Source organism: Schizosaccharomyces osmophilus, chromosome 2 (assembly GCF_027921745.1).
Source record: "Schizosaccharomyces osmophilus chromosome 2, complete sequence".
Classification (NCBI taxonomy): domain Eukaryota; kingdom Fungi; phylum Ascomycota; class Schizosaccharomycetes; order Schizosaccharomycetales; family Schizosaccharomycetaceae; genus Schizosaccharomyces; species Schizosaccharomyces osmophilus.
In genome coordinates this window covers 2,663,615-2,679,488 of record NC_079239.1, presented here as the reverse complement: position 1 = coordinate 2,679,488, position 15,874 = coordinate 2,663,615, and the positions used below count along the sequence as shown (strand labels likewise).

At 37.7% G+C, this 15,874-nt stretch overlaps 5 protein-coding genes across 5 annotated transcripts; 2 read left to right on the top strand and 3 right to left on the bottom strand.

The window, feature by feature from the left end:
• Positions 1-937: 937 nt before the first annotated feature.
• Positions 938-2,808, bottom strand: ymr1 (phosphatidylinositol-3-phosphatase, myotubularin family; the record flags this gene model as incomplete). Its single annotated transcript, XM_056182504.1, has 3 exons — positions 938-2,089; positions 2,150-2,725; positions 2,785-2,808. 3 exons carry the CDS (start codon positions 2,806-2,808, stop codon positions 938-940), a joined length of 1,752 nt encoding a protein of 583 aa, XP_056038273.1.
• Positions 2,809-3,237: 429 nt separating this feature from the next.
• Positions 3,238-7,140, bottom strand: ltc2 (ER-plasma membrane tethering protein Ltc2; the record flags this gene model as incomplete). The annotated part of the gene is made up of 4 exons (XM_056182503.1): positions 3,238-3,583; positions 3,623-6,647; positions 6,708-6,776; positions 6,957-7,140. The coding sequence occupies 4 exons, from the start codon at positions 7,138-7,140 to the stop codon at positions 3,238-3,240; spliced, it is 3,624 nt and encodes a 1,207-aa protein (XP_056038272.1).
• A 1,940-nt stretch (positions 7,141-9,080) lies between these two features.
• On the top strand, positions 9,081-12,365 carry sec73 (Arf GEF Sec73; the record flags this gene model as incomplete). The annotated part of the gene is made up of 1 exon (XM_056182502.1): positions 9,081-12,365. One exon carries the CDS (start codon positions 9,081-9,083, stop codon positions 12,363-12,365), a length of 3,285 nt encoding a protein of 1,094 aa, XP_056038340.1.
• Positions 12,366-12,628: 263 nt separating this feature from the next.
• Positions 12,629-13,140, bottom strand: ini1 (RING finger-like protein Ini1; the record flags this gene model as incomplete). Its single annotated transcript, XM_056182501.1, has 4 exons — positions 12,629-12,671; positions 12,718-12,964; positions 13,034-13,087; positions 13,131-13,140. The coding sequence occupies 4 exons, from the start codon at positions 13,138-13,140 to the stop codon at positions 12,629-12,631; spliced, it is 354 nt and encodes a 117-aa protein (XP_056038277.1).
• A 920-nt stretch (positions 13,141-14,060) lies between these two features.
• Positions 14,061-15,611, top strand: cbh2 (CENP-B-like protein Cbh2; the record flags this gene model as incomplete). The annotated part of the gene is made up of 1 exon (XM_056182500.1): positions 14,061-15,611. The coding sequence occupies one exon, from the start codon at positions 14,061-14,063 to the stop codon at positions 15,609-15,611; it is 1,551 nt and encodes a 516-aa protein (XP_056038326.1).
• Between the last annotated feature and the right edge of the window lie 263 nt (positions 15,612-15,874).

Sequence of the window (15,874 nt, the reverse complement as noted above, 5' to 3'; positions counted from 1 at the left end):
ACCGATATCCTTGCTGACAGAAAATAATCTTACGCGATGGAGTAAACAAAGACACAAACTCGTATGATCTCGATTTTTGTTTCATGATCTGTGAATTCATCCCATTTATATAAAGAAAAATTAAAGAAAACCGAATACAAAAAAAATTGAATAATTCGAACTCCCGATAACTCTTTGGCATTCCTACTTTTGTAAACAGATAAATTTTATGCTTCTTCCATTTCACTTCCCAGCCAATGGGAGGCCTCAAAAACTAAAGTATTTTAAAGCTTCGCTAGAATACCAACCACCTCCATCACATTTTCAAAGAAGAAATGACAAATCTTTTGTACAAAATGATTTCATCCACATGTAATTAATTAATAGAATCGTATTACTATGAAAAAAAGTTTGAGGACACTGACCACCAGCTCGAAAGGTACAGGAAGGAAATGGGCAACTACTCAAGCCGGTGGTTGGTTCGTACGAGGGTGAAGGAACTTACGATGGGCTCATGCTACGAAAAGTAGAGAGATCGCACTAGACGATCAAAAAGGAAGGATACTTCATTACATAAAACATAAGCAAAGGTTAGAAGGTTTTCATAATTCGTAACAACTAGCTGGGGAAAATGGGTCAGGTTAAGAAAAATAAAGCCTTGGTAGAATCCATAAAGACCCAAGCATAGAGAAATAAGAATTTCAAAGTAAAGATGGAAGGTTTATCATAAACAGGATTTTTACATGGCGAAGAAATCTGGAGACGGAATCATTGGCAAAGCACATACATCCTCTTCTTCTTCACTCGGCGAACACAAAAAATGAAGGATGACAGCGAAACAGAAAAAAGAATTGTTTGTTCAAAAAATCGAGTCCCTTCTTTAGCCAGCCAGTTCGATGAGAAGATATATGTCGTATTTGTTCTTGGGGCTCTCAAAAAAACTGTTCTGTGAGTGAGTTTACACTGGAACAGAAGCAGATGCAGATGCAGAAGCAGATTGACATGAGGATGACGAAACAAGAGGTGAACCAGTAGAAGAGGCTTCGGATAAGCCAACGTTCATGTTTTCATCTGGCTGACCAAAAGAGGACGCCCACCATTTAAGATCCGTTGCATTAGGAAGTAAAACATCATCATAATATTCATAATCTAAATTTGTAAATTCTTTTTTCCGAGACATAAAGTAGTCCCAGATAGAACGAGTTTGCTGATACACAGCAGATTGTTTACGTTCGCGTTGAGAGTTGTACAAAAACGACCCATACTGACACGAATACAAGTGATACAAAAGCCGGCGCAAAAATCGTTCGTTGAACTCAAAATACTTGGGAAATTGTCTCATAATTTGCCACACACAGTCCAAGAATTGATGAAAAACAGGAGAGCTCATCTTCTCCGAGTGATCAATGGCAAATCCACTAAGAGCAGACCGAAATGTACAAAATGTATACTGAAGTGTAGAAGTGGCTACCGAAGTAGTCGTGTGTTGTTCTTCTGGTGAAGAATTATCAGTAGAAAAGATCCTCTTTCCAGGCAAATGACAACACCGTTCGGCAAATCTATGTCCAAATGCTAACCAGTCTTTTTCTATTAGGCTCATAAATCCTTGGATGGTTCGATAATATGGGTCAAGACAAAGTTGTGGAAGAGCACATAATTGAGACGTTCGATCCCAGCCATCCGAGCAGTGGACTAGTACGTGAGCATGCTGAAAGTGAACTGTTTGGATAATCAAAACAGCCCCTTGTAGTATATTTGTCAAGTGCTTCAGCCAATTCGATTTGTTTAATTGCTCAACCGAAGGGGATGCTGCACTTATATCTGTATTCCGAAGAGCGTTCACTATTTTACTTAAAGACTCGCGCATAACGTGGATATTGTCAATCCCTAAATATATTTTTTTTGCAAATCGATAATGATCCATATTTTCGCTTCCTGCCCCAACTGCTATATTTGCCATGGCATTCGTAGACGGTCTAGCATCCACAATTAGGTTCTCTTTTCCTGGTATAATAGACGTAGCAAATATAGCTTCAACAACTTTTTCATCTTGTGCGCTCCGGTTCTGCCGAAGCCCTACCAAAGGTTGCGATGCTCGAGTAATAGAGAACTAAAAGTAACATGTCAGCATAATGTCTTTGATCTATACGTATAAAAAAAGCAAGCATACAGAATTTTTATGAAGGTAAGTTAATGTAGGAAACCTATTTTTCGATCGGTATTTGCAACCGTAATGAATAACGCTGTCGGATACATTGGTTGGAACAGCCAATATTTGAGGATATGATTGGCATTCCAAGTAATTTTCATTTATTTTCGTAAGTCTCCAGTTTGTACCAGCACCTTCAGCACGGTTTGAGTCACCAACACCCATACGGCGATACTCATTTTCGAGGTGAAACAAGTCCCATCCAGATTGAACCTTTCCTTCTCCTCCTGTGGGCATGTAATGATACGCATATAAACGATTGACAGAAGTTACTGATGTCAATTCTCGCAGAGTATCGTAAACATCCATGGCGTCTGTCGAGCTCTGAAATTTCAAACAGTAAAACATAAAGTCCCTGCATTGTATTCGAATGCAGTATGTTTTTTCATTAAGGCACAGACGAACGAAATTAATCATGGAGTAAGCTGTCCATATTTCTCTTTTCCCTTCCACATCAGAGAAAATAGAATGATAAGCAGTTAAATGTAGCGTTCCATTAATCTCATTGCCTTTATTCAAAAACTTCACATTTTCAACCTGAAACTCATTAGCTTTACATACAATTGATTTTAAATCATTATTAAGGCATATATTACCTTTGCAACTTTTATGTTTTCCATTACACACAGCAACCTATGTTTTCCTTCAATTCGCTGAATTGAAGCGTAAACAAGATAAATTGGGCGCCGTTCTTATATAGGTAATGGATGAAGATCGATTTATGAAATGATGCTTGCAAGGATGGCTTTCAAAGGTACTAATTGCTCAAGTGGTAAACGGCTGAAGTCAAGCAATGTCGGCAAGCATAGTGAGAAGCAAACATAAAAGCCTAAGCCTAAAACTATTTACTTTATAAATTATATTTATTCTAATTATATTATAGAAAGAAAATATATACATATTTATATTCTAAATTCTAAAATGTTAAACGTCTTTAGCTTTCTTTTGTAACCATATTAGCACGGTGTAGAAACAGTAGACTATAAATAAAAAATGTAAAGTAACCTTTTTCTGTGAATCGTTAGTCACCCATATTTATTCCCCTTTTTTTACTCTTCGGGTGGTTTTTTTGAAGATACTTGAGTATCTAAGCTGAGAAGTCTTGTAGCAAGATTATCTTCACCAAAAAACAAAGTGCGATTTTGCCATTCTGATTCGCAAGATGAACAATACTTTTCAATCTGTGACGGATATAACCCTAGGACTTTAGCTTTTTGGCATGTCATAAGTTCGTGTTGGACGTGTTCATATATTGCATCCTGGTGTACAAGGTAATCAAAATAATTCAAGGATGCTAGCTTCATCATAACATATTTTCTTTTTTCTGCAATATAGTTTCTTTTTTCCGTCCAACGGCTTTTAGCTCGTGAGGGATAGCTTATAAACGATCGTATACTACATTTGTTAGCGATGAGATTTTAAGTAAGAACTTACCATTCCCCATTCTCAGTTAGATTTGGATGCCTAAAAGTAGGAAGACCAACCAATAAATCATCTACATCTTTCATATGAACATATTGAACAGACGTTTTTATTTGTTTTAAATCATCGAATACCCGGTTAAGAAATTGTTGATCTTGTCTTTCTTTCCAAAAGTTTTCCCCAAAATTGTATGCAAATAAAAGGTTAGAAATTAGTGATAGAGTCAACAAAACCATTACGAAAGAGTGTGAAAAAGTATAACGCAAGAAAATGCTCAATATAGCCCATGGTAAAACAGCAAGATCCATAGCAAGTCCACCCAAGAACAACCATATATGACTACGTATTAAGTTTAACATAGAAGGGCTGCTCAGCTGCGAAACATATGGAAGTTTTCTTTGAAAAACAACAGATTCAGAGTAATCACCAACCTTACCATATTCATTGACGATGCTCAAGATAGGAAGCTTTTTGGCAGTCAATACAGCCTTATCGAGGTAAACAGCTTCTAGGTCCACATATTTAAGGGCAACATCTCGAGCTACTGCTTCTAAAACTTTAGAGACACCGAAAGGTTTGTTTATCCATTCAATGCCAATCGAAAGAAGAAGGCGGCTTTTATTTTTCTTTAAGTGAGATATTGACGTTTTGAGTACCAATCTGAAAGAGTCCTTGTAGGGAATAGCCCAAGGGTGATGGTACCATGATAATATATATAAATTGTACTCATTACGCTTATCTTGAGATTGACGATCCTGGTAATGCTGAGAATGAAACACTCCCTTTGAATCACGATAATGAAGTTTATAATTGATGTAGCGATAATTTTTCCCCGTATCTTCATCCTCTATCCATGGAAGAAGTTCAATGTCTTCAATACCATGAAGCTTATAAAGCCTGAGTAAGAAATTGCTTTTATCACCGAATACAATATGAAACAGAGCTTTAGAAGAAACATCGTATACGTTGTCAAGAATTATATCATCCATATGATCAGATCGGGCTACTTGAACAGTTTCCTTCGGAAGCCTGGCAATATTGAGTCTTCTCATTTGCTCAGTTACATGGTCATCTTCTTTATAAACGGTTTCTGATGGTGCTGAAAGCGTTTTACTTCTTCCACGAACGTGGGTTTGGGGGCGAGAAATTGCGTCGAAGTCTGGTATGACAGATTGATCAACGTTCGGTTTCACCAATGCATACTCTTTCTGGACTTCACGAATTCGAGACAGTAGCTGAACGCTATTCATGGGATCATCAGCAACGTAATTATAAATTAGAATATTTAAACGATCATGCAATATTTTCGAAGAATCAAGGTATAATCGAAATCTGAGAGTTCCATATTTCGCTACGCTCATATAAAAGTAATCGCATTTGCTGCTTGTAAAATACTTCACGTTTGAAATCTTTGAGATTGGAAAATGTTCAATAAGCACTAGCCCACTTATTTTATAGTAAATGAACACGCCTCGCATAGTGCAGTACATTCTTCCAGGCATCCTAATCTGGCCTTCACGCTTACTTACAACGCGACTAACAAACAGAACTGCGGAAGTTGCCAACTCGCCAAAAATCCCCTTAAACTCTGCATTTCTTAATTTCAGCTCAGCCGGGAAGGATTCCAAGTTTACCTCCCTTGAAATTTTTTCGTAAGTACGACCAAACTCTGAATTCAAAAGCCAGTTATGTTGTTCTAAAACGTGGCCATAGTTCACTGATCCCCAAAAGTTAGCCATAAGAGCAGATGGCGAGTTACCCGAAAAATATCCTTCATGATCCAAGAAACTAGTGATTGTGTCAGAAGTAAGATTTGTTATTATGGGAGCTGCTACTATACTCCAAGGTGCAAGGAGGTCTGACTGATTATGGGAGGCTGTATTGCGAAGTATTTTTTGTGGGGAAGGCACACGATGCAAACTTTTTGAATGCATAATGGTGGAAACCTCGTAATTACTATGTCCACAAAGAAGCCTTTCAGAATGGGCCCTTGAGGATTTAGCGTTTTTTAGGTTAGACTGGTTACGACGACGGTCGACGACATGAGCGAGGGATTTTGCTGAGAAGGAAGGGAGTGTGGGAGATAAAACTAAATCCGCAGAAATTTTGCCATTTAGGCAGTGTGTACGTGCATTATGAAAAACGTTTCCCCACTCTACCACATCCAACTGAGTCTCTGCTTGCAAAATATACAAGGAAGATTTTGTTTTTATTTGAAAGCAAAATCTTCGATGGCTGTTGGGCAACGGGCTAAACTTACAAAGCAAGACACCAATTCGCTCACTTTCAAATACACCACCATTGGCATCATCGGTGAGATATCCAAAGTAGCCATTGTCAATAAAAAACCAAAATTTCTTCCAAACTGCTTTATTGTCTGGCTTATTAGAACTAACATTTCGAAGGAGCCATCCTTGTCGCCTCTTAGCCGTTGTATTGAGCGTTCTGTGAGTGTCGCTACGATAACTGTCAAGATTTGAAGGCGGTTGAATACGTTTTAATATTTCTCTTTCCACCCGATTATATACATTCGATATAATTTTCTTGAATGCGGGGTAGGATTCATTGATCTTGGTTCCATAAGCCAAGAGACGTACGATCTGATCGTGGGTACTTGCGTTGGATTCGTGAAGTCGACTGCTAAGTCGAAAAGTTTCGATGGAGAATCGGCTAATACTTTCTAAAGCTACATTATCCAAATAAAAATGGAAAGAGCCAACTTGTACAACGTATTGTAAAGCAATAGTAAAATAGGTACTGCGAGCATCACAGAGAGCTTTCGCTTCTTCACGCATTTGAGCGAGATCCTTCACTTGACCCGAAGAAGAGTACCTCAAAATCTCAGAATCATAATGCTCTTGTTCAGTGCGATAACGCTCATCTAGTTGAAGCAAAGGACGCAATTTCGAATCATGAAACAATTCCATAGGGTTGATAACGTACTTGTGTATATTCCTTGCTTGTTCCATCTGGATTAGAAAGGTAGAGCGAAACATTTCTTGACCATTTAAGAGGGCTGTGGTTGCATAATCAGGGTCTAGAGGTCAATATTTGAACAGAAAATGATTTATATTCTTACGGGTTTAAAAACACGTACCAAAAAATCCGCAAGAAATGACGGAAGGCATTGACTGAAACGAAATGGTCGCAACGATGGGCTCAATCGCTAAATTTTGTTAATAAGTACACATTGATGGAAAAGAACCTTTACCATCGTCCCAAGCAGCATAAAGACGTCTGCTCGTAAACTGGACGGTTGGTTTTGAAAAGGCAAAGGCAAAGTAAGCCCATATTCCTACACCTTTACCTGATAGGATGATGGAAAAGATTCTCCATTAAAACTTACACTCAATTGCCTGTGTATATTTGTGACACAAGGACAAAAACTCCTCAGACCATTGGCTATAAGCTCGAAGTTGGTTGCCCAAGAAATGAATGCTTGCTCGGAAGGATGGAGAATCAATACTACATTCATTCAGGAGAACTGGAATAAAATGGTCCTTCTTTTGAGACAATAAACCTGAAGACATGATTAAGGCATTTCTTAGTTTTCAAAAGAAGTGCTATTGGAGGATCCACTATCTTCGGTTTATTCAATAATTCATAAAGAGTATTTATTTTAATTTTCAGAAATGAAGAGCAATATAATATTTGACTGTTCGCAAACGATGCTTTTCTAGAGTAGACGCGTTTGTAGAGGTCTTGCTGTATGCTTACAGAACCATGACGTTGAGGTACGCCGACAATATTCTTTAATGATGTGCACCCAGCGGTTCGTAAGTAAACAAAAGAAACAAACATAAATAAAGAAATTTCTGCTGGGTTTCCTGCTTTACATGGAAAAATAAGTAATGAAATACATTCATCCGAATGAATTAAAAAAAAAACTTAAAGGGTTTTAAAAAGGAGTAATTTGCAGGCCCGTTTTCTTTCGAACCTTTATCATATGTGAAAGAAATTATCGCAAGTTGAAAAGCAATCCTTTGGTTTGTGAACAACGAAAAAATAATCTCATTCCTGCTTCATATTAAAGAATCCAACTGTTGAAATTCATTTGATGCTCGGTTTGTTCCTTATTTACCATCATCATTTTGGGGAATGCGAAACCTGTTTCTATTGAATGCTCTTCTGCATAAATCAACTATCGAAAACCATGAAAGAAAAGATATATTTAGTTATTTAGATGCTGCAATTTAAGCTGCAATTGTTTCTTCCCTTAAACATGAAATTAATCTGGTTTTCGCGCCTATTTTACAAATAGTACTACTCTGCTAGTAGAGACAATTTTTGCTTTTACATCCCTTACCGTAAACACCACACCGTGTAAAACTGCGAAATTGCTGTGCTTAAAATGCAGGTTTGTTCCTTCAAACAAGAACAAATGGAAATTTCCATACTTGCTTGACAGGTCTATCGATCGGCTACAAAAAAATGGAACTCTTATGGAAATTGCTTTCCCTAAACCATAACTCTTTTGGAAAGCGTTTTTGTTTTCATGAGTATTTTATTATTGAGTTATTGCATTCTACCCCACATCTCTTTAGGGATACTCGCGAACATCACAAGCGAGAACCAAGTAACGATGAAAGGGAACAATCCATTGAATATGCACTCCACGAATCTTGGCTTCTAGATAGAGCCACTTTTTTTAGGGAAGACGATTTTGTGAATCTTCGGGAAAGGAAAATTATTTTGTTGATAGATATCTTTTGCATTATTTTGAGCCATCGTATAAGATCGCTTTACGTTTTTTGAGCTGTTTCTGAAAATATCTCAAACATTGTGTTTATAGGAACAGAATTGAGGATATGAATTTAGAACGTGAACTCTATTGATTCATATCTCTCTTGTTATTTCTTTAATTCGTCTATGCCTATGGAAAACCTCTGGTCCTTATTTTTCACTCTTTGAATTATTCTAAAGGAATTGAATTTCAGCCCTTTTTGTTGCTCATCCAATAGCAGAATATACTGTTGATAATATCTTTCTTGACGGTTACCATTTTTTCTTCTTTTATTTGACATTTTTTATTTCGTTTAGGCGACGATAACCTTGGTACCTTAAAAGTTTCATTTTTCGTCTTTCCTTTTCTTGTTTACTTCCTTCTTCGCTGCCACATTCTTTGCGAATATTCTTACATTTTTATTCTATTCAGTCCCTTTTCTTCACTGTCTCAGATAACTTTCCTATCTCAGTCACTTTTTTTTTAGATCTCTTTGACCGTTATTACGACCTTTTGTCTTCACTTTATCTAGAGTTTCTTTTGTTTATTCGTCTTTCTATTTAAGTCGTTCCTTCCTTTTTGTATACTAGCCTGTTTTTATTCCCTCTGTTTCGTTTTCTCGTTGTATATTATCTCTTTTAACCAGTTCTCTGTCCTGGATCGAGACTTTGTCATTGTTTCCATTTTTTTTATTTCATTTTCCGTCATCACTCTCATTGATCTTTCTATGTCCTCTCAATATTCGTGATGCCTGTCCGATTTTCACTAGGTAGGAACTCTTTGGATTCAACCGTTAAGGATAAAGAACGAAAAGCCGACAATAAAACTAAAAATGCTGGTTTATCTGGCACTTCCTCCATTCCAACATCTGTATCAGACCATCGTACAAAATCGCGAAAAAAAAGTTCATCAGATCGTTCGAAAAAGTCAAAAAAGAATAAACCTGAAATTACCGCCTCTTCTCCTTCCGATACCCCTACCCCTTTCTTCAAAAAAAAGGGAATTTTTTATACTAAATCCCGTGCTAAGCATTCTTCCTACATTAATCAAGATTCTTCCTCAGAAAATACTGAAGGAAGTTTGTCTCAAGAGTTCCCTGTGGATCATCAAGAACATCAGATTACATCCCCTACGAAGAGCAGAGACCCTTCTGTTCCAAAAATCGCGACTGATGTCCCTTCAGAGTCTCAGGTTACCAAGTCTCCTCTGAACACACATTTTCGTCCCCGTACGTCCCGTAGCTTCTTTCGACTTCCAATATTTTCAAGAAGATCTTGGAATTACGACCAACCAACTGAGAATGGTAGCCATTCACTTGGTGATACATCATACTTGCAAAAAGAGGAGGAGCCGAAAGTTAGCAATAGTAAGGATACTTCAGTGAACGATACAGATCGTTTAGCAGGTTCTTTGAATGACTCTATATCTTCAGCAGAAGAGATTAACCATGAAAACCCCCCATTCTTGTCACAGGTTGGTGGACGACCGGGCACCGAACGATCTTTGTCATCCAATTGTCTTGAACGTAATATAACAAATAGTCTCGTTGACTTTGATCCTAAGCAAATTCGAGATGATTCATCTTCATCTACTCAATCAGTTTCTTTACCTAAAACACCTTCAGAAGGAGGAAGCCCTGTTAGTTCTCCCGATAACCCACAGAGAGCCTCCAGAGCAAGACCTAGAAGCTCCACCATACCTTCTCAACGTACCATTGAAAATTATCGAGAAAGCCGTTCTAGCCTTTTCAGTTTTCGAACTCTCAGGAGAGATGGCGACGAAAGCCTTGCTCATGTGCTTGAGCATTCCACCCTTTTCTCCGATTTAAAACCAAATCCTAATAAATTTTTGTCTTCCGTACCTAGTCTAGAAGACTGTGATACCGCTCAGAGTTATCTTAGCAAGCTCCGAGCAACTGTGCCGTACAGTTTCATGATACCTGTATTGGCTGAAAGAGAAAACGAAGTTCTGTCTGAAGCTCTTCATTTGTGTTTGTGCGGTATGGATTTTTCTTGCAGACCACTCGACTTCTGCTTGCGTTTATTCTTACTCAAATCTCATTTGCCCAAAGAGTCGCAACAGATCGACAGAGTGATCACTGCGTTCTCAAAGCGTTATTACGAATGCAATACCGATATGTTTAGCTCTGAAGATCAATGTTACATTTTGGTATTTTCGTTAATAATGCTTCATACAGATGTCTTTAATGTTAATAATAAACACAAAATGACAAAACAGGAGTTTATCAATATTTGTAAAATTGATGATTTAACACCTGAAATTTTTGAATACTACTATGATAACATTACTTACACCCCATTCGTCAACTTGGATGATGAACTCTTTCTTCTCGAGAAGGAAAAAGCTGAAAAGTTTTACACTCCTTCTCGTAAACGACTGGGCTTATCTCCCTACACGTTTACTTTGGAAAGTCAGTTGAGTACCCTGCGAAATGAAGCTCCTATTTCATTTAACGATAAATATATAACACCAGGCATAGAGGATTCAAAGTCTTTGGCAGGGATTCAGAAAAGAATTTCGAAATCTTCTATATTACAATTGGTGTCTCACCGATCACACCCAATGGCGTTTTCCAATCACTTTATAGGATTGCCGGACAATTCAGACCCCGGATTGGTTGACTTCAGTATCAGTATGCTTGGTATTTTACCGCGGTCTGAAAAAAAAAGGAGAGTATCAGGCCATTCTTCTTTCAAAGAGCATCTGATTCTCTTGACTGCATCGAGAATGCTCTTCTTCCGTAATTCGGCTTGGGCTCGCGACTTGGTTTCTCAGCAAGAAAATTACGAACGTGCAATATCAAAAACGAAAAGCTCTAGTAATATGACATTAGCGAGCAATGCAACGACTCCAACCATGAATGACTTTAGTGGGACGGACTCTTCCCCTGATTCCCCCGACGAACCCGCACTTGTGTTTTCTCCACCCATCGAACAGCTGTCACCGGAAACTACTCACTCACTTGACAATGCTTTTGCTTATTGCGACCGAGAATGTATTGGTAATCCACCTCATATGTTTTACGTTCTTTTGCGAGATGGTTCCATAGAAACTTTAATAGCGGCTACCGAGGAATGCATGATAGAATGGATTTCTAGGATTAACTACATAGCGACAATTCGTACAGCTGGTTTGCGCATGCCTTTCTCTGATTCGTACCTTCCTCGAAGAGATTTCTCATGTTACCCAAAAGATATGGAGCAGGAATTGGCAGCTATTGAAGTCCAACTGGAGCAAGATATGGAACTTGCTCGTAAACGCACCATTAAAACACGCACTGATCAACTAAAGGAAGAATATAATCAACATTTAACAAAGCTTTCGATTTTGCAGAAAAACGCCAAAAATCTATCTGTGTGTGCACCGATGCAACCAAAAACACGAGCTGTTATTTTGCAAGCATACAAAAAATTTGAAACGAAGATCCAGTCAGTATACTTGAACATGCAGAAGGCTACGACGCAGCTAAAAATTTTGGAATTTGAATTTCAAGTTGATCAATCTCGTTCTCATGTCGAGTCTATGAAAAAGACCTGTTCTCCTCGAAAGGATTACCATAGTACGAAATCAAGAGCAAGAGGTAGCATTACCGAGGAAGAGGGTTCTTTTGTTTCGGTGTTTTCTAGCAGTCCTACACCATCTGATCTTAAGGAATTGGAGTGGAAAGACAAACATGAAAACAAGGATTTAAATAACGAAGTCGAAAACGCTAACGAGAAAGATATGTCAAATGATCGAAAGCTACACTCAAATACGAACAGTCCCAGGAAAATGAATGCTTTGAAGTTACAAATTAGCAACCAGCGAAATGATTTGGATGATACCGCTAGTCTAGGCTCTGTTACTACATGTCTCGATTACTGGCAACCTTTTGAAGAAGAACGTGAATATTTCTCGCCTTCACCGAGTCCAGGAGGACAAGATGCGGTTCACCACGATATGGAAGAGAGTTTCTATGACCCAATGACCGACTTATCGAGACGAAACTCAAGAGCATCTCACGAAAGATGATTTTGAAATTTTTAAAATTCCTTTACTTTTGTTTAATCAGTTGTTTTATGATAGTACTAATGAGCAAAATTTATGAAAAAGCATAGAAAATCTGATACTCGTTTATTTGATGTAGTTGCCCATTGAAACAAACATTTATTCAATCAAAGGTATCACTAATAAATATAAACCAAAACGTAAGTAAAAAAAACCCTTTCATGGAAATTATGCAACAGTCTAGAATTGTGAAAGCGTGAAAAAGAAAGCAATAAGTAAATGGTGTATCAGTACATCGGCCCTGGCATTTCTTTCCCTGCCATTTTGTATCTATACTGTGTTAATAAAATGCATAAAAGCAACCTTTAAATCATACTTTTTTCTTTCATAGAACCAATCCGTACGACTTGTACCAAGATTAATTACTCTTGGACACCCATCACGGTCGTATTCCATACGCGTACATTCAGCGCAATAATAGCAGTCAGAGACACCAGGTGCACCACATATAATGCAGCGATCTTGAGCACTACCAAAGGCGCATTCGTCGCAAATGCGAACTAGTGTGGTTGGACGAACATGAGAGTCGCAAATTGGGCACTTATCATCACAACGTTCACAAACTAAACAAATGTTAGAATCGTATACGTTACATTCTTCATGCTGCGATTTAGACGCGCTTTTTCACTTACGCTTTCCTACAGTAATTCCAGGTTGCCGGCGGCATAAAATCAAATCCGAATGGTCTAAAGAATTGTTAATTGAATGAAACAACCCAGTTTTTCTTACGTTTTGACATAGTTTTTAGTGTTTTTAAATATGGTATTTTCTAAGTCATTACACAAGGCGAATATAAGACCTGTTTGGCAAAATAACGTATTGTAGTGAAGCGCACTGTGGATGGGAAATATTTGTTAAGTGACCGAACAAATTATAAGGATGCATTCCAAGGTGGACCATGGTAAACCCATCAAAGACGAGATAATTGCTTTTAGCTATGTATATATTGTACCTCTTTCAATTTATAAAAACTTTATTAAAGGAGAAACAAAAAGGGACCGTCAATCACTTTTCAAAGTTCCTTGAGTTGCATAACTCGTGTACAAAATAGGCTTAATGAACCGACTTTAGGCGTACAGTAATAAACAAACACCATGTATGCTTTTCAAATAGATACTTTTCTCATGTGAATAAATGCTAATTGCAAGTATATAATCTTACTTATAAATTTATTTTATTAATAGTAATAGATTTAAGCAAACATCTTATTTGCCCGTGAGAGCAGCTTGTTTGTATTCATTTTACAGAAATATCTGTGTAATTTCTTGAACTCCTAATTTATCAGATGCCACATACTCATCTGGTAATAAAAACGAGTTACTACCTCATCTTTTTAGTCAAGAAAACGGACTTTGATTGAGCTATTTTGTTCAAAGGATCTTTCAAACATGCAGCAAGATGACCGTCCTTGCTCTATGACCGTATGAAACTTGTTCATCAGAAAATTTACACTTGGTTACTCATAGCTTTAAAAATAAATGAAAAGAATATATATCCTTATTTGTTCGTTTATTCAGCGCTAACTTTTGTTTTACTGACAGCTTCGATATTATCTTTGGATTTTCGTTAAAATAATATTCTATTATAGACTTTAATAGTAGGAAGTCAGTGGATGTTTGCCTTTACTACAATATCACCACAGACTTCGTACTAAAAATTATGTCAAGGGAAGCAAAGGCAATTCGAAGACAGGGTCTTACGCAGGACGAAAAGAAGGCATTTCGCGATTATTATTTTAGCCTTACAGAGAAGCCGACGCAAAAAGATCTTATCGACTGGTTTCAAGAACATTTTGGTCGAACACTTGCTCAGTCAACAGTGTCAACAATTTTATCTTCTAAACATGCATATTTAGACAGTCAAGATTTTATTCGAGGAGACCTGAAGCGGAATCGTACACCAAAATATCCGGCGTTGGAGTCAGCGTTGTTCGAATGGCAACAACAAGAGGAAAAGCGATCTGGCACCGTTAGTTGCGACCAGTTACGGTTGGCCGCTTTGGATATTTGGAAAACTATTCCAGAGTATCAAAATATCCCAACTCCGTCTTTCAGTAATGGCTGGCTAGAGAAGTTTAAGAGGAGACACCCATTGTCAGAGTTTTATAAGGAACCTGATCCATTAATGGCCGACGTAATCAACACCAGCAAAATTCCCATTCAAGAAGTTACCAAGCATTATACTCCGAGTGATATTTTTGTAATGGACGAGGGCAGTCTCTTTTGGAAGCTCACTCCTCAAAAGTCTATTTCTATCGAAAACGTCCTAGGCATCCAGCGTTACCGAGCTAGATTCACAATAACTTTATGTTGCAATGCCGATGCTTCAGAACGTTTACCGCTTTGGGTTGTTGGCTATTCGAAACGTCCAAAAGCCTTTCGATTGACAAACGTTTATCCAGAGGCTATGAACGTGCAATGGCGGTCCAATGGTACTGCATGGGTTACTAATTCTCTTATGGAGGAATGGCTACGCTGGTTTGATGAAAAAATGAAAGGTCGTAAGGTCTTACTTTTGCTTGACAACCTTTCCCCTCATGAATGCGCTTTAGAAGCTATCAGAAATGCCAACAATAGCTTAAAGCATGTAAAAGTTGCATTTCTATCATCAGAATCTAGAAATATTACGCATCCATTTGATTGTGGTATAATGGAGACCTTTAAAACACACTATCGGCTGCGATGGGCAAGATACATGTACACTGAAATGCAAGCCAAAAAAGACCCTCTTAAAACTGTTACTGTTTATAAAGCTCTTCAGTGGATTATAGAATCTTGGCACGTCGATATTTCAAACGAAGATATTATCACCTGTTTCCAGCGTTCAGGCATTTTTGTAACTAACGGAAAACCAAAACGAGTTATTCCTTACAGTCTAATTGCTGAAATTGAAAATATTTTACCGAGAATTTGCCCTCCACCAATGTGCTCAATCGAGGAATATTTAATGCCGGCTGAGGAAGAGGTCGTCGACAGTAAAGAGGATGTTGTCAACCAGGTAGCCTCGCAATTTTTACCGGAGAGAGACCAAGAAACAGACGAAGAGGATGAAAGAGGTGTTTATGTGCCTCCAAGTGAGGCTTTGTCTGCTTTGAATACCTTTTTACAATATTATTATCAACAGCCAATTGAGGATGGAAATGTCATTCCTACACTCCTTCGTTTTAGAAGACAATTGCGAGGTTTAGCTAATCATATCCAAACCTCTTAGATGCAGTATAGGTTCAAAATTTCATCTTATGGTCGCTTCTGTTCGCTTCCATTTATGATTCATGTGTGATAGTTATAGTTTAACGAATATATAAAGGTTCTATGGTTTATAAAGAGTCTCTTTCATTAGCTATGCGTGTTTCCAGTAAATTCTTTTGGTCGATTTCTGACAAAAAGCATTTGCAATACACTTACTTTGTATTAATACTGATTGCTCCAGATTCCATACAAGTATTGAAGGAATAATAAATATCTAAATTATAC